Consider the following 23,998-nt stretch of genomic DNA (forward strand, 5'->3'; position numbering starts at 1 on the left):
ACTTACAAGATTATTTTAATCATAAGAACAAACCATTCCTACTTGATATGCTCCTACATGTGATATACCATGTACTTTTAACAGATGCTTATTTTCATTCATTTAATTTGATTAGTTCCATAGAGTTTTATTTTTAGAAAATTAGAATATTAAAGTGGTGCTTAATTTTTATTTTTTGTTCAGCAGGAACGAATGCAGGAATTTGGGAACTGAGCAGTGCAAGTGCTGAAGAAGGAGATTTGTTTGGAGGAAACAGGAAAGAGAAAGAAAAGGAAGGAAAAAATACATAATTTCAGGGACGAGAGAGAGAAGAAAAACGGGGACTATGGGGAGAAAAAAGATTCAGATTACGAGGATTATGGATGAACGTAACAGACAGGTGAGTGGGGTAAACTTCTGTGTGTGTTGTTATTTACATGGGCCATTTATTACACGCCCCCCCAGATATGTTAAGTGTACTGAAAACATTTTGAGCTTATAAACATCCATTAAGAGAAGTTTTAGTGAATTAAATGTGGTCAGTTTAAGTGCTGATAGTAAAGGGGAAAAAAAATCACTCTATCTGTAAGAAATATACTTTACGCATTGATGATTATTCACTTTTTACTTCAACATGAATTTTAAATGGAACTGCGTTTGCGTAACATGAATAGCTTAATAATTAAGAGTTAATAAGCATAATATTGCTCCACTGCATGCATCATCAAGCAAAGATATTCTTATATTCATGGGAACGAGGCCTTTTGTGGTCATCCATTTAGAGGTTTATAATATAGACTAAATATCCTGTATCAAAATGGCTTCCAGTCTATTCACAGTAAAAGGGACTTTGAAATACATCCAAAACGTTTAACATTGTGCTGACAACGAAATATTAGTCTCTTCAAACACAGAAGCGAGAACTATCAGTTAACTCATAGCATTTTCTTTAAAGCCTGAATTTTATAAACCTAGAGGCACATGTTATCATTTTTTTCTAGAACTCCAGTGATATCTGTATGATACAATTAATCTATTCTAAAGACTTTATACATGCAAATGCTCTCTTCAGTGAAGACTTGTATATTATGAATATCTGTGATTTGACTCTATTTTCCTTCACCCTTGGGGAGAGTGGATTTAGTTAGGGGAAGTAAGAATAGCCGGGTGGTCTGTATGCATCCTAATGTTAAATAATGGTTAAATAGCAAATGTTAATGGTTAAATAACAAATGTTTAACCTGATGTTAAATAGCAAATAATGGTTCCTGAGAGATATTACAGTACTGCCAGATCCCAACCATTGCAAATAGATAATGGAACCTACAGAACAGACATTCCTTGACCACGGGGGAGGAGAGCGTTTTGGCTGTTGCCCATTTACACTGGGGAAAGCTAAGAGGACAGCCTCAGAGACGCCCCACCGGACTGTAATTTCCCCCAACACTCTTTCTGCCCTACTGTGCCTTTCTAGCTTCTTGGACCTTCTAGTGAGGCTAGAACTGATTCGTGCTTTAAAACTTTTTATTGCTACATGTGTAAATTATAATGAATAGAAGTTGTTATTTATGCCATCAAAGCCAGTATGCCATTAAGAGGTAAAGAAACTTTTTAGATTTTCAGATTTATACTCCTTTAAATTATTACACTTAAGGTACATATGACTTGAACTATTTTGGGCTGAAAATTGAGCTAAAGGATGAACAATGCTAAGATTTACGATGGATTCCTTCCGTGTTTTCCTACATATTGTGTATTGCTATGGGTCAAGCCAAAAAGCAATCATTCTGTCAATATAAAACCACAGTATTTTTTAATTGATTTATAGGTTGAAATTTTAAAACTGAAATATTGAACATCATATACCACTGACTATTTAGATCTTACTGTTTGGACTAGCACCTGTTTGGGGTGCAGTCAAAGCTTTATATGAATTAGCATCTACACTTCATGAATAATGCCAGTTAATTTCGGGGTTCATGAAATTTATTGTATCTTCCTTTTGCTTACAAGGACAAAAGAAAGTTTTTGCGGTTGAATTCATGAGCTTTCATTATGCTTTATAAAGGAATATAAAACTTACACAGGCATGCGAGAACGTTAACACTATACTTTTGAGCTAACAATTGAACGTTTTTTCGTAATTTAAATATAGTTGCGCCTACAATTGCTGTTACTCTCACCCATGTTAGAAGTCATGATAACTTTAAGAGAAGAAAACTTATTTAAATTCAGCTTAGTCACCCTTACTTTTTTTAATCCTGAAGATGAATTCCTTGGTTTTATTCTATAGAATTTAGGATCTGTGTAGTCTTTTCTTCGTCTTTAGGTTCAGTTGGCCCTTTAATTCAACACTCTTAAATGGAATTGGTAAAATTGAAAACTTCCATGTTTTAATATATATTTCAGTGATTATTTTACATGGCTATTGACAAACTTAAACAGCCATCTTACTTATAAATATTTGTCATGCGTGCCTCTCTTCTACTGTAAGAGTGATCGTAAGAGCCATTTGGGAGAGAGCCTAAAAGATGTAGGTCATGGGCTTCCCTGGTGGCGCAGTGGTTGAGAGTCTGCCTGCCAATGCAGGGGACACAGGTTCGTGCCCCAGTCCCGGAAGATCCCACATGCCCCGGAGCGGCTGGGTCCGTGAGCCATGCCCGCTGAGCCTGCGCGTCTGGAGCCTGTGCTCCGCAATGGGAGAGGCCACAACAGTGAGAGGCCCGCATACCGCAAAAAAAAAAAAAAAAAGATGTAGGTCACTTCTGATAACCAGCACCAGCAAATCTGCAACAGCATGTCATACAAAGTGAGGAGACACCCCTAACCTAGGCTCCCTTTAAAGTATGTGTTCACATGTTGAAAAGAGAAACATTAACTGCTTTGCCCTTTTTGAAGCTTCCCCGCTGTAGACTCCCTAACAGAACCTCACACGATAGCTCACTGTCATCTTTTCTCAAAAGCGGTAAAAGGCTGCCCTGCCATTGCAAGTGTTTATTTGGCTATACAGAGCACAGGGTGTGTTTTTACAGAATAAGAAATACTGACTTAAAGTGTGAAATGAAATATTACAGAGCTGATGCGATAAGTTGTATATCATTGAGAAATAAAACTGTGGTAAAGCAGAGTGGCTGACTGTTTAAATTGAATTTTGCCCTTTATTTTTCATTATGGCAGTAGCAACAGCTAAAAATCAGAAACTCCAATTGTATACATAAAATAGTTTAGGGGAGGAAAAAAAGTAACAGCTAGTTTTGTTTTTTTTTTTTAAATTTTCCAGAGTCTCCAAGTTTATGAAAACTACTTATTTCTCAATCTCTAAGCTAAACGAGGTAGATTTCTTAAGCTAGTATGTAAAAATAAATAAAATCATGAATTGTCAATTTGTCTTACGGAAATTTTCAGATAACTTAAAAGAAGCTACGTGTTCCAAGAACTACATATATATTACTCCATTTAATCTTTAGTAATTCCATTTACAGCTGAATAACTCATTTATTTATTAAATCAACAAATATCACTTGTTTGCAATGTGCCCAACATGAAGTATTCAGCAGTAAGCAAGAAGAATCTCATTCAGCTTATTGTCTGCCACAGAAGTCAGCCAACTGTTTCTGTAAAGGGCCAGATAGCAAATACTTTTGGCCTTGTGAGCCATGCAGTCTCTGTCTCAACTACTCGTCTCTGCCCTCTTAGTGAAAGCAGCAAAGGACAATGTGTATACAAATGAATGTGTCTGTGTTTGAATAAAACTTTACTGGCAAAAACAGGGGGCAGGAATGATTGGCCTGTGGGCCGTAGTTGGTGGACCCCTGGCCTGGTGGGATGAACCAGACATGAAATATGCAAATATATAACAAAAATTCTGTTCACATGTGCTATGAATGCAGCTCTCCAAATGCTATGAAGGAATAACAGGAGGTGCCTTATTTAGATTGCGGGTGAGAGAAAGGCCTCCCTGAGGAAATGCTGAAAGATGGGAGCTAAACGATGATTCAGAGTTAGGCAGGTGACAACACTCCAGAGGGAACAGTGTTTGCGAAGCTTCTGAGAAAGTAAAGAGCTTGCTAAGGAGTCTAAGGAAAGCCTATGGAGCTTGAGCCTGGTGTGTATAACTTTAGAGAGATGAGAGAAAAGGTTTAGATGCTAGGGAGGGCCCAGATCACACAGAGTTGAAGTCAGATAGTTAATACTAGGAGGTGGCCAAGACATAAGCCCAAATCTTTCAGATTCAAAAACAAAACAAACTTTTCTCAATCGCGTCACTCTGCGTTCTGTATAATATAATGGCTAAGAGCGTGGTTGTGTGTCATTGCTTTCCCCAGTTACATCATACTGCATCCAGTGTAATACCATGGTGAAGAACATGGTTTTTAGAGACACACAAACCTTGTTCTGGCCCTAGTTCTGCCACCTGCTAGCTGTGTGACCCTCCAGCAAGTGACTTAACCCCTCTGAGTTTTCCCTCATCAGTAGAGGTGAGATTAAAAAATAGTACCAAAAAAAAAAAAAAAATAGTACCCCCTCCATTGGGTCATTGAGATGATTAGATTGGGGGATAAATGTAAGGCACCTAACATATAATAAATGCTCCATAACTTTACCTGTCAGCTATTCCTGTTAAGACTCACCATTAGCTATTATAGTTAATGTGATTTCTATCAGAACAACACGTGTGCTGTGTAGCACAGTAAAGAATGGTACCTGAAACCTTCATTTCAATAGGGTGTTACCTTAAAAGGGTATCAGGAAGATGGAAGGAAGAGTGGAACAGAGTAGAGCTGGGGCACAAAGGAGCCTTTGGAAGCTAACAAGGGGCAAGAGAATCATTTCAGAGCAAGAGCCAGATGATGGCAGAGGATGGCTTGTGGACAGGAAGGAAAATCACACAGAACATTTATAGCTTGTGACGAGGATGGGGAGAAGTAGTTTCCCAATTTCTATGCTTGTGGGACTTATTTTCAAATGTATGTTACTGACCAAATTATTTTGAACTACTTATCACTATTTTTAATCACTTCTAGCTTCCAGCTTATTCTCACACTACAATTTCAATCTCTCCATCTGCATTTTTGGTTCTTACTTGTGAGTTACCTTCATCAGTTAGGCAATAATCTTACCCTCCTTCATATGGTACCAGTTGTTACTGTGCTTCTGAAACAGCCATATTTTTAAATGAGTTTTGTCCTCATATGACTCTTTTTGCAAACAGAATATACTTAGAAATCTGTTAAATCAAGAAGAAAGATATATGAAAATTAGGCATGCTTAACCTAAATCTGTTTTCTTGTGTGTTTGTATTTAAAATTTTCAGCTTTCCCACTTTGAAAGGATAGGAGAGGCAAACCCGAATTTATTTGTGTGACTTATTATAAAAAGACATTTAAATATTTGAATAACTACCAGAGAAAAATATTTGCCGAATAACACAGTTATGGCCTAATATAGTAAGTTAAAGAAAGGAGTTTATTAAATGTCTTAAGTTCTTTTCTTCTATCAGACCTGGCACACTAACAGTTTTTGCCAGCAAACAAAATATCATGTAATTATCAGTGCAGTAACTGGAGCACAAATTAAAGACAATTAGCAGCATTCTCTTGTTAATAGAAAAGGAGAATCCCCTTATGACTAAAGGGGATTAGTCATAGCTGTTAAATTTTCTAACTTTTTCCCTTTTCTTATGTCCTTATCTCAGTTTCTTTACATGACTTATAAATTATTTTAAATGGGCTCAGAAAAAAAAAAACTGGAGAAATAGTTCAGTGTAGATGCAGCCTCTGACAGTTTCTACATACTGAGGTTTTTAAACTAAATCTGATATTTTCTAAACTAAACTGAAAAATAAAGCGTTGCCTTGATTTTCTCAAATGACTCTTCTTTAAAAAGAAGCAGATTTTACTCCTTACTCTCCCCTGTTTTCCTCTATTTTACATTCTTCTTAGAATTTTAACTAAAATTTCAATGGAATTTTTACTGTAACATTCCTTCAAGGTGGTATCTAGAATACCCATAAATAAAAGGACTGATTACAGTTCTAAACTTGAGAGTTACAACCTAGTAACCGAATATAAAATTTGTGGAAGTTGAGATAGATTCAGTCTTTAAATGTGAGGATAATATAGAAATACAAATAAATTGCTTCAAGAAAATAAGTTTTTGATGAATTCTAAACCATGAGTTAAAGAACAGAGCCATCCAGACACACTGTTTTATTTTGTCATCTCCACAAAGAGAACGTCCAAACTTGTCACTTGCTTGTATGCATATCGAGCAAATGCACATTATTTGAGAGGAAATTATGCTTTAAATACTGTAGAATAGTTATCCATGTTAGTCAGTGGATATTTGGAACCTTGCTTTAAGTCAAGTGAATAAAAAGTTCAATCAGTGCAAAAGTGTTGGGTTTTTTAATCTCTAAATCCAAAGTAAACCTGCAAATAACTCATGATAATGATCATTATACTCCTTTTCCCTCAATATCATTTCTTTACAGCTGACTGCCTCCCCTATACTCATATTAAAATTTTTATTAAACTCATTTTATAAAATGAGTAAATAAATAAAAGCAGGGTGTATCATAGTAATACTTTAGGACACAGTAATGCATCTCAGAACTGAATTGCAGGGTATATTGATGCTGTGCATGCCTACTTAAAGGTTCTCCGTGCATATAAGTTAAATCATTCTTTTGTTAATCTTAAAATCACCAAGGGGAAAATTTTTTTTTTTAGAGAGTTTGAATTAACTGGTGAGAGACTGAAAAAGAAAGCCAGAAGGGAAAAATGACAAACTGTATTTTTGCGAGATTCCAAATCAAAGAAAGCAGTAGCCAGAGTACTCAGATGTATGTTTAACAGCTGTGACATCAAGCCATCCCTTTCTCTTCTGTTCCTATCAATTTGAAAACAATTCAGAAATGGTTTCCCCACTCTATAGTTGAATCATAGAGATAGTGCACAGCATACTTTCTGTACATCCCATGTTGTGTGAGACTTTTTTTTTAATTGGCATATAGTTGCTTTACAATGTTGTGTTAGTTTCTGCTGTACAGGGCAGTGAATCAGCTATATGTATACATATATCCCCTCTTTTTTGGATTTTCTTCCCAATTAGGTCACCACAGAGCACTGAGTAGAGTTCCCTGTGCTATGCAGCAGGTTCTCATTAGTTATCTATTTTATGCATATTAGTGTATATATGTCAATCCCAGTCATGTGTGGGACATTTTGTACTTACACAGCTAGATCTGTTCCTTTACTGCCAAAAAGGTATTGTCTCAACTGCCATCAAACTATTCATTAGCTTTCCTTTAGTAGGAAGTCCAAGAGAGGCCAAAATGTTCACAAGGAAAAGCATAACTATCTCCTCTTGAATTCTGTCACTGGATTTAAGATAGAAGCTCCTCCTTGAACTTGAGGGCTTCAAGACTTTTTGTTGTTTCAGTTCTAATTTGTGTATTTCACATAATTTCCATTTAATTAACTGTAATTTAGAAATATTCCAATGCTTATATTTATTGTGTCTCAGTCATTTTGTGCAGCAAGTTGACACGGAATGGCACCTTCCACCTGTAAGTGCATACACACACCATTCTGTGTGCCACAAATCCCCTTTTGCTTTGCAAATGCCCGAACTTTGTATGACATTGTATTACTGAGAAACCAACACTAAAAATATTAACATTATAAATAAACCGCATAAACCAAGAGGTTTCTTCCAAGCTGTAGATTAAAGAACATGTTGCTGATTGTTTCAAAAGCCATGTACTTTGCAGTCTAGACTTCCTTTAACCTTGTAATTTATTCACTTAAAATGAGCTCCTTCTTAGTAAGAGTATTTTTAATGTTGACATCCCAACATAGTCTTACTGAACACAATTGGAACTCCTGCCCCCGCCAAGAATAATGGCTTTGTTTGGAAACAAAACGAAACAAAACAATGACAACATTGTTAGTTAAATTAAAGTAAATGAAATTCCATAGTATGGAACATGTATTTGTGTTTCTTTTGAAATATGTTGGACCATTAATAGGAATAAGAGAACCAATCTAAATGTTTGGATATTTGACTTTTAATTTTAAGTTGGAACAGTTTAGCTTAAGAAATCACTAACATTTAAGTAACATTTCAACAAATGTAACTGTTTGGAAACTACAACGGAGACCGCCTCCTGCCTTCTGTCTTGCAAGGATTGATTTGGAAGGCCCTGAGGGAGAAAATATTGGAGTTAGGAGGTAAAACTGAAGCCATTGTGGAAAGGAAGAAGTTACACTCTTCCTGTTATGACAGGAAACATAGACAAATGTGCTTCCTGAGCATTTGCTCAGCAGGGAATGAAGTAGTCTTTGACCTTTACCTTAGGTACATTTTGGCTTTGTTAAACTAGTAAACATGTTTTTGCCCCCAAAATATTAATCTGGTTTATTTGATTCTTTTCAGACTCAAATTATATATTTCATGTACATGAGGTATAGAGAAACAAGTATTTATTTTATGACTGCATCTGCAGACTGGATTTAGAATGTAAATCAGCCCCTTAACAAACCAAGCAAACCTCAACAGCATGTATAAAAAAATTTAAAACATATTGTGTTATATATAGTCTTCTCTTTTTAAAATCCAAAACATTCTTAGGCTTAAAAATGAACCACAATAAAATGTTTTAAATCCTAAATTTAATAATTATAACTCATCATCTACCTTTTCCTCATGTACATAAATATATCAGAAATCAGCTATGACAAGTTTTAAAACCCAGACTTTGAATTTGTTAAGACGCTCAAGTTTATTAATATGCGTTCAGTTATTTAACTGTAATCTAACCCATTGTTTTATTATGTTTCCTCGAAATAGTGTGCAATGCACAAGATTTAAAGTCTTATTTGGGTGTTTGGGGTGTTGACTTAGGGTGAGGGGTCGGTGGAGTCCTAAATTCCACATGCTAAGCCCCCTATTTTAATCCTTCTATCGCATTCAGAATTTTAGGAACTACTGCTTGAAACCCTTTGGAAATCCTACTGCATTGCAGTGAAATGCGGCTCAGTTTGCTGAAGGCTAACGAGGACAATAGTCCTCTTTGCAGCAGAACACACTGCTGTCTCATCCTCGCAAGTTATGCTGGAGGGTTACAAGCACATGGTAGCAGTCTGCTTAAAAGAGTCCCTCACTGCTCTTTAAAGAGCCTTTCATTTATGGTGGCAGGCCCCGTCATTGTATAAAGGAGCGCTTGTCTAGAACACAAGTCTGCAGTGGCACTACTTCCTCCCACCGAGAGTAATCATCAAGCCTAAAGCTCGCAAGCCTTTCTAATGACAGACTGAATTAAACAAAATAAAATTGAAGAGGAATACTTTAGAACAGTTGCACCATTACTTACTGTCAGGAACAAGCCAGGGGAAGAAAAAGAGCATTTAAGAGGGCATTTCCCTTTTTTTCAATTAAAGATTGTCGTTGCAGACTCTTGACTCCATCCCTAACCCTTTAAACACATAGGAAGACCTAGCGACTCTGGATTAGAGAGCGCATTGTATCCGTGAACTGCCCATCTTGTCCCTCATTAGTCACTCCTTTTCCTTAACTAGGAGGAAACTGGGAGATTCTTTAGGCTGTGGGTGAGGAGGGCTGGATCTAAACTATTTCCATAGGATTACAGTTGTATTCCTCGTGACTCTATTTGGACGAAAAAAACCCTGATAAAACCTCAAAACTTTGAAAATACAGTTAGCTAGGTATATTAGTCCCAAACGCATTCTAAAATTATGAAACTAATACTACTTTACGATTTAAAGAAACGAGTAAAAAGTTTCCCCACTCACTGAGCAGACTCACTGGTAAGTTCAATAAGATCAGGCTGAAAGAATTCTGATTGGTGGGATGAAGTATTGGAGACCCATAGGTAAAAGTATCCTTGCTTCCCTTAGTAATGCATCTGAAGTCATTTAGAGTTAGGCCTCAGTTATTCTCAGAGATGTGAATAGCTGCTGTTTCCAAAGGTCTTTTTCTTTCATTTATTCTTTCCTGTAAGGTGCAAGGACTCCTACCGTTAAAATATGGTAGGAAAGTTCTCCTGAGGTGACTTTATGAATGGAGCCAGGATTGGGAGGGTGAACAGAGGCCTGCGTGTGGTGTGGAGACTCATGATTAAATGCCCTTTCTGTTACACAGTAGTCTAACTAATTTCTGTGCCCTGTAGGAAATGATACAGGACTTGTCCTCTGTTTTAGAACTTGTTATTTACATTGACTGTGTGTAAATCAGAGACCCACCTTTTTTTATTCTGGCTGTAAACAGGCTTGTATTTGCTACCAACCAAAATGCCCCTCATTCTGTGAAATTTAAGTAAACATCCATAAATATAGAACTAGTGTGTGCCCACTAGTGCATGCATGTGGTTCTCACTGGCTTTAGTGGGAATGTCTGGAGGTCTGAGGGCAGAGGTAGCTGCAGAGTCCACACAAAAGGAGCTTTGGTTTATTGTCAGAACCTAGAAACCAACTTCTTCTCAATTTTAGTATTATTAGTATTATTTTTTTTATTTTAACCTAGAAAGCTGTCCTTATACTAATGAATAAGTTGTACACTACCCTGCTGTGCTCATCAGAATTGCTGACAGTTCTTAGTGTACCTGTACAGTGCTTGATGAGTGGTTGGAGGGGTCCATGCTGTACTGACCTTCAGCCCCTGAAATGCACAGTTGTCTAAAAGAGGGAAGGAACACTGACTAATGGAAAGAAAGATGGATTTTGTGTGAAGAGGGTTCTATTCCTAGTTCATCAGCGACTAGTTTTGTGAGTGTGGATAAGGCAGTTCATGCCTTTGTTTACAGTATCATCTGAGAAATGGGGATGATAAACGGTGCCCAATAATAAGTTAAAAGAGATGCTGTCAAATGGAGCAAGATAGCTTAGAAAGTCTTTGAAAACTTCTTAGAAAAAAGTCACCAAATAAAGTCAACACTCTTATCTAAAAACAATTATAAAAAACACGATATGCTCCAATTTCACCAACAAACCCACACACAAAATTTGACGCAATCCAGTTTTTCTCCCATTCATTTTTACTAAATGTACATTTTTACTATAAGTTAATGTGACAAAAAAGAAAAATAACTATGTGAAATTTTCCTCTCTCAGTGGCAAACTTCTTATTAACATAATTTGAGCGTGCATGGAAATTCATTTTTAGCCATTCAGTTTTGATTGCCAAAAAAAATGAGTAATTATTCCATCCATCTATCCATTCATTCATTCAACGAATATTTAGCCAAGTATTGTTCTGGGACTTCAGGTTACAAGAGCAGACAGGAGATGTTCTGGGCTTTCAAGGGAAGCTTGAGGTTTAGTTGAGAGAGCAATCTTTTACAGTACGTAACAAGAAGTGACTGAGCCTGGTGCATCATAAAAAAAATACTACCTACCTTGTATAGTGTTTCACAGTCAACAAGTCACTTACACTTGTGTGTTCCTTAGTTTAACTCTCATCATAACTCTGTAAGATACCTGTCATTACCTCCACTTTACAGGTGAGGAAACTGGGGTACGGGTAAGTTAAACAATTTACCCGAGCCCAAAGACACACGGCTCATACATGGCAGAGCTTAGACTTGATTTTCAATTCCCATGTTTTTGCTTCCACAGTACAGAGCCCCAGTGATGATGCATATATATTGCCTCTTTTAAAATATTTTAATGTGAATTTGCTATTTTATCAATCTGGACAGTTGTTTTTCTGTGCATTTTCAGCACTATACCTAATTTAATATTGTCTACTCCAATTCTTTACAGTCTTTTATATCTCTTCTAACTACAAAAAGAACGTGATCCAGTTTTATTTCTTGGAATATTAAAATTAGAATGACTATGGTAACATATTGATGAGATTGAGTAACCAAAACCTAAGACATTCTACAGAATGAAATTGCAGAAATAGATTCTTGTTATAAACTGTATTCCATTCACTGTAATCTTCCCCTTTACCCAAAGGTCTGTGCTACGTAGGCATAGAATCTGAACATCTAAATCTGGAATAAATCTTTTAAAGGTGTCTAGTCCAGCTTCCTGTTGAATTCAGGAACGCCCTCTAGACCTTCCTTGATATGCAGCCCTACGTGAACATGTTCAGGAATGAACTGCTTCTTACTTCATGGGACTAGATCCACTCTTGGACAGTTCTCATCACTAGGTTTCCCCCTGTTTTGAACCTCTTTATGATTTTCAGCAATGCTTTCTAACTCTGCTCTATAGAACAAAACAGAATAACTCATCTGCCTCTTCACATGGCCACGAAGTCTGCAGATCTTGGAAAGTGTTTGGCATTTCTCTTTTAACTCTGTTTTTCTGGGTTAAACATTCCAGATTCCCTCAATGATTTCTCCTGCAAAATTATTCTCAGACCCTACATCGACCTGTTTGCCATCCTATAGATGCTCTAATTTTGTCGGTGTCACCCAGTGTCTTCTTAAAATTCTCAGAGCTGAACATAGTACCAAAGATTAGTTAGTGCTGACTAACTAAGAGATCATTAGGATAATTAGTTCTCACTGTCGAACACTATAACTTTAGATCCTTTTCCCAAAAACAGCTATCATGTTAGTTTTCCTCCAACCTGAGATTATGTAATTCTGTTTTTTTTTTTAATACGAATGAAGACTTTAATATTACCTCTGTTTCTTTTCGTTTGTGACCCAGCTTTCTGTAGAGTGAGCTATGTATGTATAAAGACTCTACAATCTACTGGGTTATCACCCAGATTTGTGTAGTGTGTGGATCTGATAAGCATGCAGGCTACATCTTCATCTACACCACTAATAAAAATGATGCCTGGGACAGGAAAGTTACTCTTGAACTCTGTGGCCCTTTGCAAGAGACTGTCCTTAAACTTAACACCAATTAATTAATTCATATTTAAATCATCTACATTACTACTAGCTAATCTCAAATATATAATATTGTGATGAGGATTTCATCAAATACGTCACCAAATACATGTTCTTTAAAAATCTGATCTCATCAGAGAGTTCAGTAAATTTTTGCTCAATGAATGCAGTCATCTGAATTCTTAGATCCTCCCCCCTTTACCTCTGTATCCTGTGATTGTAAAATTCAGTTTTTACCTTCACACTTTTCTGTCCTTCATGATGAGTCATCAGGGCAAGGAATAAAGACCACTTTCCTCTGAACTTTTTGAATTATTTTTTTCTTTCTTCAAGAAAAGTAAAACAATAACTTGTCAAAAAGACAAGTTTAAAAATTATCTACTTTTAGCAGAAAATTTTATTGAGACATTCGGTTTAAAATAGAGTATTTCCATTCCGTAATCCATTCGTTCATTGAGTATCCATTGGTCAGTCTTTGTGAGGCCAGAGGTGGGGTTTTCAGGGAGCTCAAAAAGCCAGCAGGAGAGGCAGACTCAAACAACCAATCAACTCTGTAATATTAGAATAAGTCTCATAATAAAGGTTTGTAAAAAGCTCTAGAGGATAACAACGAGGGAGGAATGAGTGTTATCTGAATGTGACAATGAAAGCTTCATAGAAGAAGTTGACATTTAAAGGAAGCCTTACAGCACCATGGGAGCCTGCCAGCGGCCAGATGGAAAGGGGGAGGGACGTAATGCCATGATCAGCTTTCTCTGAGTACAAGATAAGAAATAACCAATATGGTAGGTTTCATTTCATATTCCTCTTGATTGGGTTAACATCTACTGTTATTTTTCTTGCTCAGTCTAGAAGAAGGATTGGTCAGAAAACAAAAACTGAATTCACCCAACTCTGGATAAAAATACAGTTCAGATCATTACACATGACTGGAAATATAACATTATTAGCCAAGGAATACATTTTGATTCAAATGAAGGAAATTCCTTTGGAGCTTTAAGGAATTAAATGACTGTTTTTCCTCTAGCCATGAGGATGAGACATGAACAAGGGAGATATATATTTACATGGAGTAGAAGCCCGAACACCCAGCACCAATGTCTGATGTGGAGAACGCTCAGTCAGTATTGGTCGGCACAATGTTTGGCATGTAGAAAATGCTCAATAAAAATTGCTTGAATTACTTTCATGTTTCTGTAAATAGATTTTCCTTATTTCTTTATAAGGAATATAAATGGAGCTGTATTTAATGAATGTTCCTTTTCTCAATTTCAAATTCTAATTTCAATTACTGATTCATACCTAATAAGTTCTAGAGTAATTGTCAGCATGAGATGTGTGATTGTGATGCCTGCCCTTGTGCTAGGATTTAAAACTCGAGGTATATAGAACTTAATATTGAATGTCTTAATAAAACATCATCATTACATTTGAGGCTGTTTCAAGAGGTAAAGAAAAAAAACATAAAATGCTCAATGTTTACAGAGTAATCTTGCTTTCCATACATATATTACATATGAAGTCTCTTTAATTTTGAAAACTAAATGTAAATTATAGTGCCCACTTAAATAATATTGGTTTTATTGCCTTCTTGGTGCACCTTGATTGATGTAAACATTGGAAAAGAGCATCTCTTTGCCTAACTGCTGTAAAAACAGTTTTCCATCTCACCTAAGGTTCAAAATATGTTATTGAAATAGAAATGGACTTGTCCCCATTACAAACAATTGTCAAGTTATGGAAAATGTAATCATTACAATGCATTATTATATTTAAGTATAAAAGCTCTGAATTGCAATCTTTGTCATTGAGTGGCATATTTTAAACGAAGGGTAATATCCCAGTTCTCTTAAGAAAGCTTAATGCTGAAAAACAATTTTATCTAACTGTGAACAATGAGAAAAAGCATTATAAAATACATTTTGAGTATGCTATGAAGAATATGAACATAATACAGAATTAAACTTAGTGCAATTAAGAGTAGGTCTTGAAGATATTTTCTTAAATGCTTTAATATAGTCATTGTCATTTCGGTTTGCAGTTTTAATGAAAAGAAGCCATATGCACTGACTTTCTGACAGGTATTATTAAATAAGTATGCATTATCCAGCAGCCTATTTGGTTACACAAAAGTTGAGGAGTACCTAAAAGTAACAAGTAGTGGCTTTAATGATATTTCTGTGCTGAAATGTACTTTGAGGGTGAGTGTTGTAACGTGCTAAATTCTGAGGTTTGAGTACAACAGAAACCATACTGTATCGAGACATTCCACCTACAGTTTGTGGTCATGAGAGTCTGATTAAAAGTGGTTTTAGATATATGAAAGTATTTTGGGTCAGTGCCTTCCTTCTGCGTTGAACGTACTCTGTAGCCTACTTCACTAAACAAAATACCAATGTGCAAGGATATTTGCATGACTAAATTGCATCTAAGAGAATTCTTAAAAGACATTTTGTATAAATCTGTATAATTAATGGTGATACTTTTTATCCATTCCAAAAAGATAGCCTTTATTTAGCTCATTCCTAATACCAATCATGACTCATCTGAATGAACCAGAATAAAAAAAGTTTCTAAAGTAGTATGATAATCAGATATGAAAATAAAACACTGGCTATGTTTTATAAGAACAGGTTAGTAAGACAGTCAATAAACATAAAACAGAAGGTGAGACACTGGAAATAAAACACTAGCTATATTTTATTAGAAGCACTTTAGTAAGACAATCAATAAACATAAAACAGAAGGTGAGACATTGGCAATCATTACAAAGAAAAATTATCCCAGTTGCAACGTAAATAACATATCTGAGTAGATATTGACTAGCCGATGTGGGCGGGTAAATACCTAAATGCTGTATTTTCCAAAGAATGATCAGTGGGAATTCCATAGTTCAGCTTTATCTTTCTATCAGGAAGACTGTAGTAAGATCCTCAAATAGCCTTGATCAGGACTCTTTGAGCCACTAAGACAGGTGTATTTTGTGAGTTCTTTTCCTGTAAGTCAACTAAGAAAGGGATGGGAACTAAGATTTATTGAGCTTCTACTTTAAACACAAAGCTTGATACTGTACATATGTTATTTTATGTAATCCTTGCAGCAACCCCACAAGTAGGTGTTATCTCCGTTTTATAGATGAAAAATCAGACTCGGAGAAAAATCAAATTTGAAGAAGTTAAGTGAATTTCTCATGACTAATAACTAGCAGATCAGCATTCAAATCTAGGGCCCCCTGAATCCAGACCCCATGTTCTTCCCTTTCTATCATGCTGCCTTCAGTGCAGATGTGATTAAAGAATATAATCATTATTAAAGCGTAGATTTATCTTTTTAAAATTCTGTTTATGAGTTGCTAAATAAAAATTCGGTGGGGAAAGCTATCACAGTTTTATATAACATACATCACTTTGCTATTTCTAAAAATAGTTTTCCCTATTTCGTTTTTTATACTACAGATTTTTAATGTGTGCCCATATGTCTGCTGTTCTAGGCACTGGAGATACAGCAGTGGGCAAAATAAAAATGGTACATGCCCTTGTGGAACGTGCACCGTAGTGGAGGAGACAGACATTAAACAAATGATCACACACAAAATTATACAAGTTATAAAATATGATAAGTACTATAAGAAAAAATAAAGGGGTGATGGGTAAAACAATAAGTATTAACAGAAGTGTGGGGAAATGAGGAGACCAGGAAGTCAGCTTTTCTGTCTGCTAGTGCACACTTCCTGTCAACACATTTATTTAGGCGTGTGGGATAGGGGACATTCCAAGTCCACTCAGCGGTCTCTAGTTTGGGTGACTGAGTTTATGGTGAGATGGGGGACCCAGGAAGGGGAGCAGATTCGAGGGTGAAGGTGAGTTTGGGCTTTGGGGGTTTGAGATTCCTAGGACTTTTAGATAGACACATGAGTGGAAGACATCCATGGGGTGGCTGGAGACAAAGAGAAAGAAAAGGAGCAGGACTCTAGATTTAGGAGTTACACCCGAGTAGGTAGTAGATAAAACTGAGCTGACCTCTGCAAGATGGGTTGGATTTGAAGTTGAGGGAAAAAATTCAGTTATTATTTTCAAAGGTGACTATTTAAAAGTCAGTCAGCATTTCCCAGGGTAGATGCCTCAAAAACCTGGTTCAGAAGAATGATAGTAAGTGCCCCTCAAAATAAATAAATAAGCAAAGAAATCAACGTTCTGTCAGCAGTAAGTTTGGGAAGCAGGTTAAGGTTTAAAAAGTTCCTCAGCCTTTAATATACCGCTGTGCCTCATTTCCCAAACACATTGGACCATTGAACTTTCTGTCTTAAGGAGTATTTTGTAGAAATAATATTCTACAAAAGACCTGCTGGGAAACACTGGACCATGAAGTATAAAGGCTTATACTTAAGAATGTTCATGGTTTTTGGTGGGCAGACTGGAGTTTAATCAAGAGAAGACTGAAACTGGGGATAGTAAAATGCATATTTGCACTGGCAGGTAGAAGTATTTGAAGCCAGAGAGGGGAGCTGTTGTAGCCGGCCCATCAGGAAATGGCAGTGACAAGAGTAAGGTTTTGAAGATTAGGATGAATCGAGGAGGGAATGGTTTCAGACAGGGAGATCATCTAGGACAGGAAGCTGATAAAGACATGAATGATAGAGATGCCTGGGAAATAGACAAGAAAGTGTGAACCTGAGAAACATTTTGAGGGGAGGAATTGTCGGACTTGGTAATAGATTAGAGTAAAAGAAGAGAAAGGCAAAGATGGCAATACAGTTTCTGGCTTGGGAGAGGAAGAAAGATACACAGAAGAATGAAACCAAAGCCCTAACAGAGTTATGGCTAAAGCACTTCCCAACTCCCTGCTGGATTTCTAGAAAACAGAATACAAGTCTGTCTGAAAGTACAGTCAGATCCCTTCAGCGTTTTCAGTTCAATGGCATGAGACTAAACAGTTTTGAGAAATTTTGAACGTAGATCTAAAATACTGTGTTCATAATGTCATGTCCAGTCTTCACGTGGCCCAAAAATAAGCTCCGAATTTATAATTAAGAAATATGCTAACCCTGCTGAAATGGACTCTTTTAAATCTTGAATTGCTCAAAGAAACATGAACAGTTCTCTGGTCACCTTCATTGAAATGCCCTACATTAAATCTGGCATTTACAGTTTCACATTCAGCAGCAAGCTAGAAATCACACATTTTCGAATTCTAAGCAGAAATTAGTTTTAGATTTATTTGCTTTCTTTCCAAATGTGTTAGTGCCCGAGGGCTCTGACAACAACACACGTTGTTTTACAAAGGAAAAAAGTACTGTTTTATTTTTAAAGGCTTGCTTTTTTTTTCCTCTTTAAAAAAACGTGTCTGCTTTCTTTTTTCCAGGTGACATTTACAAAGAGGAAATTTGGGTTGATGAAGAAGGCGTACGAGCTGAGCGTGCTGTGTGACTGTGAGATCGCGCTGATCATCTTCAACAGTACCAACAAGCTGTTCCAGTACGCCAGCACGGACATGGACAAGGTGCTGCTCAAGTACACCGAGTACAACGAGCCGCACGAGAGCCGGACGAACTCAGACATCGTGGAGGTGAGCGCGCATGCGTGCCTGGCGAACCGCAAACAGGCAGAGCCACGGGTGTTCAGACCTCCCCCCTCCCTTCCCCCCCACACAAGCACATCTTCCTTTACCTAAGATGTTCATATTCCCACAGGTGTACCCAGGTTTATCGCCCCAACTATTACTCCAACCTCTCTCTTTCTCAAAATGCAAGTTAGAGCGGTATGATAATAGGGACTACATGAATCTGGTCCTTGCTAGAAATCAGGCGCCTGTATCAGATTATTAACCTCATCCTTCAAGAGTCGTCATTGACGACCGCAGTGTCAGGCCGCCAGAACGGGGAAGTGTGGCCAGGGGTTGGCTCGCCCACATTTTAGATGACTTCTCATGATTTCTTTTAAGTATATGCTAGTTTCCCAGCAAAGAAAAAAAATATTTAAAAATGAGCTCACCCCAACTTTTCATTTGTTTTTCATTTTATGTCTCTTCTTTCTAATTCATTCTTCCTAATGTATTCATGCTGAAGGAGTAAAGACAATTATTCTCCTAGAAATCTTTTCCCCCAAATTATATCATTTAATATAGCACTGTTAATATACATGGGATCAGAAATCTGATGGAAATGAATTTCTAAATGTTACTTGGTATTTTATCAAAGATTTAAAACATTGTTCCACTGTGCCAAAAATAAATAAGCATGGCGTTGAAACTCAAAAATATTTTTGATTTGTTAGCATAAGTAACATTGCTGTACGATTTTAAATGCTTCTCACGTGTATCCTATTTAAATGTTATTGCCTTATAGTACCCTTTGTAAGCAATGAATACTAAACCAAAAAGGAAGAGGTGTAATGAGGTATATGTCCCCGTTATACAGATATAATGCCCCCCATCTGTCTGTTTTCCTCACCTATCTATCTCCTTGTGGTTTCCTAGATTGTGACCGCTTTCCCAGAATTAAGAGAAAATAAATGCTTCGAAAGTGTGTATTCAGCATCAATCTGCCAGAATACAAGTTATTCTTGCCATTGCTTAAATTGTTTAAACTGGTGTAAGAAAAATCTAGTTCTGATCAAACTAATCCGCCTCTCATATCCATCTTCTCTTTACCTGTTATAATTGTCTAAGATTAATTCTCGTTTCTTTGCTTTTATTTGGAAGTTTTTTTAAAGTATCGAGCTGATCAGTTAAATTTTTTTTAGCTTTTGCCTAGTAAGGCCAAGCAGATAATTTCAGAGAAACAAAAGCAGATGATGAGTAGACCTAATGTGGTGTGTATTTAAAATACTTTCAGATTCGCATTACTACACATTGAGTTTTTCATTGACTGATAATTTTAATTGTGGGCTTGCCTTGATCTTGAAATTTAAGATCATTTATAAAACTTACCTAGTATGTATTTCAGATAGTATTTTATTCATGTGCACGTATAAGTGTGAAAGTACATAGACATAAATATTAACAGACAGTTGTCAGTTGTCAAACCTCATGAGTGCTTTCGTGTGCATGCTTGTGTACGTTCACGCACATTTAACATAAGTTCTGAACGGAAAACAACTCTATACTCAAAACTCCGCCTCATTACCAAAATCATTACAACAACCATTGCAGGGTAACAGAAAAATCTGAATTGGAATTTGTCATCAGATTTGAACTGCTCCAGTTCTTAATATGATGGGAAGTGCAGTAGAACCATATTAAACTAGTCGAAAATGTGTTGACTTTTAAAATTTGTTTTCTAAGGAGTTTAAAAATCTATAAAATTGTATTGTGAAGGCTTTGCTCAGGAATATACTATGTGGTTTAAAGGAGATTTAAAACTTCACATACTCTAGAGATTTTCATATTCTTGGACAGATGGGTATCTGAGGTAGACTTCTTCAAGGTCATGAGAAGAACATTGGGTTGAAAGTCAAAGGGCTTGCACTTTAACCCTTGCCTTGCACAGTCTTACTGGGTGACAAATGAGCTACTTCTCCCGGGGCGGGGAGCAGTTTTCTCATCTCAAAAATGAAGGCAGTGAATTTGAAAGTCTGTACAATGTAATTCTTTAAAAAGCAAAAAGAGAGCAAAGTAGCAACGCCACTATTATCCTGCACTTAACATCAGTAGATGAAAGTTGTGAATCTCTCAAAACGACATTCTGAGGCTCCTAGACCAAAACTAGAGATGGTTTGATTCTTTGGATGAAAATAACATATAAGTCTAACACGCTGTGGGACTGCCCTGCTCAACTACATGAATTACACAGTCTTCACCCATTCGGCTTTCCCACACTTTAGTAATAACTGAGATGATGGAGAAAGAAGTAAAGTGGGACCCCTAAGCTTGACAAAGTTTATACCATAAAAATACATAGAGTACTCTCCAAAGTGCATTTCACTAAAATCAGTATGCTTGAGATACTTGGTGGAGAAGAGGGGATCTGGGTAGGAAGCTGCGTTTTTAGCGAGTTTCCCAAGTAATTCTTATACACACTAAGTTTGAAAACCTCTAGGAGACTAAGACATAATTGTGTTGGAGGCTAAGAACTTGTGATACATCAGCGACTTGAGAAATCCATTCTTAGAATGGATCTAACACAAAGGTGAAAGTTAGGGTAGTTTGCTACTCCTGGGTAAAATTTTAAATCCTATTTATTTTAATTTAATGTAATACAGTTAACTGAGTAAGTTTAATGAGGAGCATAATATGTTTCATGAAGGGTCATTAGTTGTATATTTCCCATTTGGACCATTACCCCTCTCCCTTAGCCTTCTGAAAACAGTTTACTCACAAGAAAAAAAGATTGGCACAGAGAGAGAAATAATATGATTCCCAGCATTCAGACTGAAATACAAATTTCTGGGCCATACCAGAGTAGTGTTACAAGGTCATAGGAAATTGTGCAGCACGTGGGTGTTGAAAAAGATTCCTTCTTTTAGCAAAAAAGCTCTTTGTAATTATCATATCTTTGCTTGATAATTAGCACTACTGTTACAATGGCACAAAGACTTACAAAGACTTAATAGACAAACTGGGATCTTTTTTTATTATTATTACATTATAATGCAGCTTGAATATCTGTTTAGCTACAATATATAAATATGCTAGATTTTGTAAATGTGTTAAATTTTTAATCCATTGGTGAGAAAAAAAAACAAAAAACAGTTATTGTATTAAAAGCACTTCCTTTGAAGAAAGTCCATTTTATTTAACTCTGTGACAAGTATACTAGATACTTATCCAAAATGCTAGCTTGTGAGGCTGTGGAAATTCAGTAGAGGCTCTGATGGTATTAAGGAACTGCCCCCTTCATCTCTTCCACCTGTCTAGCTCCACTCCTGGTTCTCTTAGCTGCCTTCCTGCTCTCACAGTTGATGCTGAGCTCTATTCTGGAAGGCGATGTGGGGTTGAGCCCTTCAGGATGACCTGAAGATCGCAGATCCCACGGAACATGCCGTAAGCCCGTAAGGCCATTCCTTCACTCAGCGATGATTTAGCAGGCACCAGCTTATGCTCAGCACTGGTCATGGAATTCTGAACCAGGAGACAGGCATTTGTGTTAAGGATATAAAAAATATATAAAAATCAGCTTGGAAACGATTGGAGGGCAAAGGAGCAATAATCTCTTTAATGTAGTACAAGCTACTGAAAGGAAGGCTTAGGCTAAACAATTTAATAAAACTTTCAAACAGGTCGTTGATCACCAGATCATTCCAGGTGACCCTTGGAGTGACAGAAGTCCCAGACAGGTCACCTCCATATCCAGCACATGTTTTCTAACTGCAAAACCCATATGGGAGCATCACTTAGCACCCTGCCAGGAGGGAGCCTCTCACCACTCAGTGACTCAGTGATTCTATTGAGCTACTCATCTAGTCTGGGCCAATGGCTAAGAGACTAAGTGTGGACGTGGAATAAAACACAATGCCCCATGCTGCTCCCTGGCAAATCAAAAAATGGATGTAACACTTATAGAAGGAACCTTTGATCCACAGCTCTCTCAGTAGAAGATTATTGGCTTTTTTTTTTTTTTCAGATGCAAGGATGGGCAAGAAGACAGTGTGTGTGTATGTGTGTGTGTGTGTGTGTGTGTGTGTGAGAGAGAGAGAGAGAGAGAGAGAGAGAGGGAGAGGGAGAGAAGAGCAGGGGCGGGGAAGAAAGTAAGGGGAGAATGAGAGATGATATTTACGTGAAACTTTATTTTCTGTTACCTGATTCCTGTTTAGATTTAAAGACTTCTAAGAACAGTTGTTCCAGCAAAATGTCTCCTTGCACAGTAATACTTAAGGCCTGAATTGGGTCTGAAAAGGCCTAAAAATAGCTTATAAACTTCAGTGTTCCACAGTGCTACTGGAGGTTATCAATAAATTAACTACCTTTACATAGTTGGTGAAAATTAAGAACAATTTTTGTAGAAAAGCAAATGCAGTAAATAGTGGAATTGGACTTCTTTACAAACTCTGTATTACAAAATTCGTAAGTAGATGTAAAATATAAAAATATGTCTCTTTTACTTGAGCTTTCATTGTATCTAACCCAATTAAATTGGTTCCAGTTTTATACTTATATAAAAATATAGATATATGACATTATTTTTATGCATACTTTATAGATGCATATTACATAGCTGCTTTTCTTAAAAGAAAAAGCACATTCACTTATTTGTTTGGTCATTTGTTGAATTTTCATTCTTTCATGTGTTCACTGAACAAAGATTGGCTGAATTCCTGCCATAGGCTATGTGCCATGGAATGCCTGGAGATATGAACATAAACAAGGACTCTTGGTCCTTAAGATTGCTCACAAGGCCATGCATGATCTGGCCCCTGTATTTCTCTTCCTCTCTAGCCTCACCTTTTGCTATTTCCCTCCAACCAAACCCCCCCAGTTCCCATCCTATACTCAAGCCACCTAGTGATGTTTATATCCTTCAACTTCTCCAAACTTTGTTTGTTTTGTCTTCAACATTCCTTACTAGGCCTTTACTTGGCTTTTATTTATCCTTCATTCAAGTCAGGTCCCAATTTATACTTTTGGAAGTGTCCTGGAGATGCCTCATAACTTGTGTTAGGTGCTTTTCCTGTATTATAGTTATAATATGTTCTATTTTCCCTATCAAGGCACTGTGGAAGCTGTTATTCAATTGCTTGTTCCACACTAGGTTTTAAACTCCTGGAGGGCGGGGACTGTGCACATTTTGTTTACTATCACATCTCCTGGGCTTTAATGTGAGGTCTAGAGAATGTTAGGCCATCAGAATATATTTGTAGAAAAAAATAAACAGGGGAAGACAGTTATAATAGGATACAGCCACATGATTATCATACAGCATAATGTTATTCATTTAAAGTATGAAAAATATTTGTATAGCTCCAGTGAAACAGTTTATTAAAATTTTATCAAAGCACAATCAAAAACTACAGTAATCTAGACCTGTGCCATCCAATACAGTAGCCACTAGCCACAGGCGGCTAGTGACTGTCAAGTGGGACAAGGGGAGATGTAGAATGCATTGATATCCGGAAAGTTCTGTGAGACAGCACTGGTCTAGACTGAAAGATGAAAAGGGAGGCATTGAAACTAACGGTGTTTTCAAATCAACACCAGGATTAATCCTTCAAT

General features: G+C 36.8%; 1 protein-coding gene across 4 annotated transcripts in view; it reads left to right on the top strand.

Moving 5' to 3' along the window:
• The window catches only part of MEF2C (myocyte enhancer factor 2C), a 148,789-nt gene that overhangs the window by 53,544 nt on the left and 71,247 nt on the right, over window positions 1–23,998 (top strand). For 3 of the 4 annotated variants that reach the window (XM_060009174.1, XM_060009173.1, XM_060009172.1), the window contains 2 exons: window positions 187–379; window positions 18,215–18,418. In XM_060009174.1, coding sequence (XP_059865157.1) covers window positions 326–379; window positions 18,215–18,418 — 258 coding nt within the window. In that variant the 5' untranslated portion in view covers window positions 187–325. Of the gene's footprint in view, window positions 1–183; window positions 380–18,214; window positions 18,419–23,998 lie in introns of all 4 variants that reach the window. The other variant, XM_060009171.1, reaches the window with a different exon arrangement.

The sequence above is a fragment of the Delphinus delphis genome, chromosome 3 (assembly GCF_949987515.2).
Source record: "Delphinus delphis chromosome 3, mDelDel1.2, whole genome shotgun sequence".
Taxonomy (NCBI): domain Eukaryota; kingdom Metazoa; phylum Chordata; class Mammalia; order Artiodactyla; family Delphinidae; genus Delphinus; species Delphinus delphis.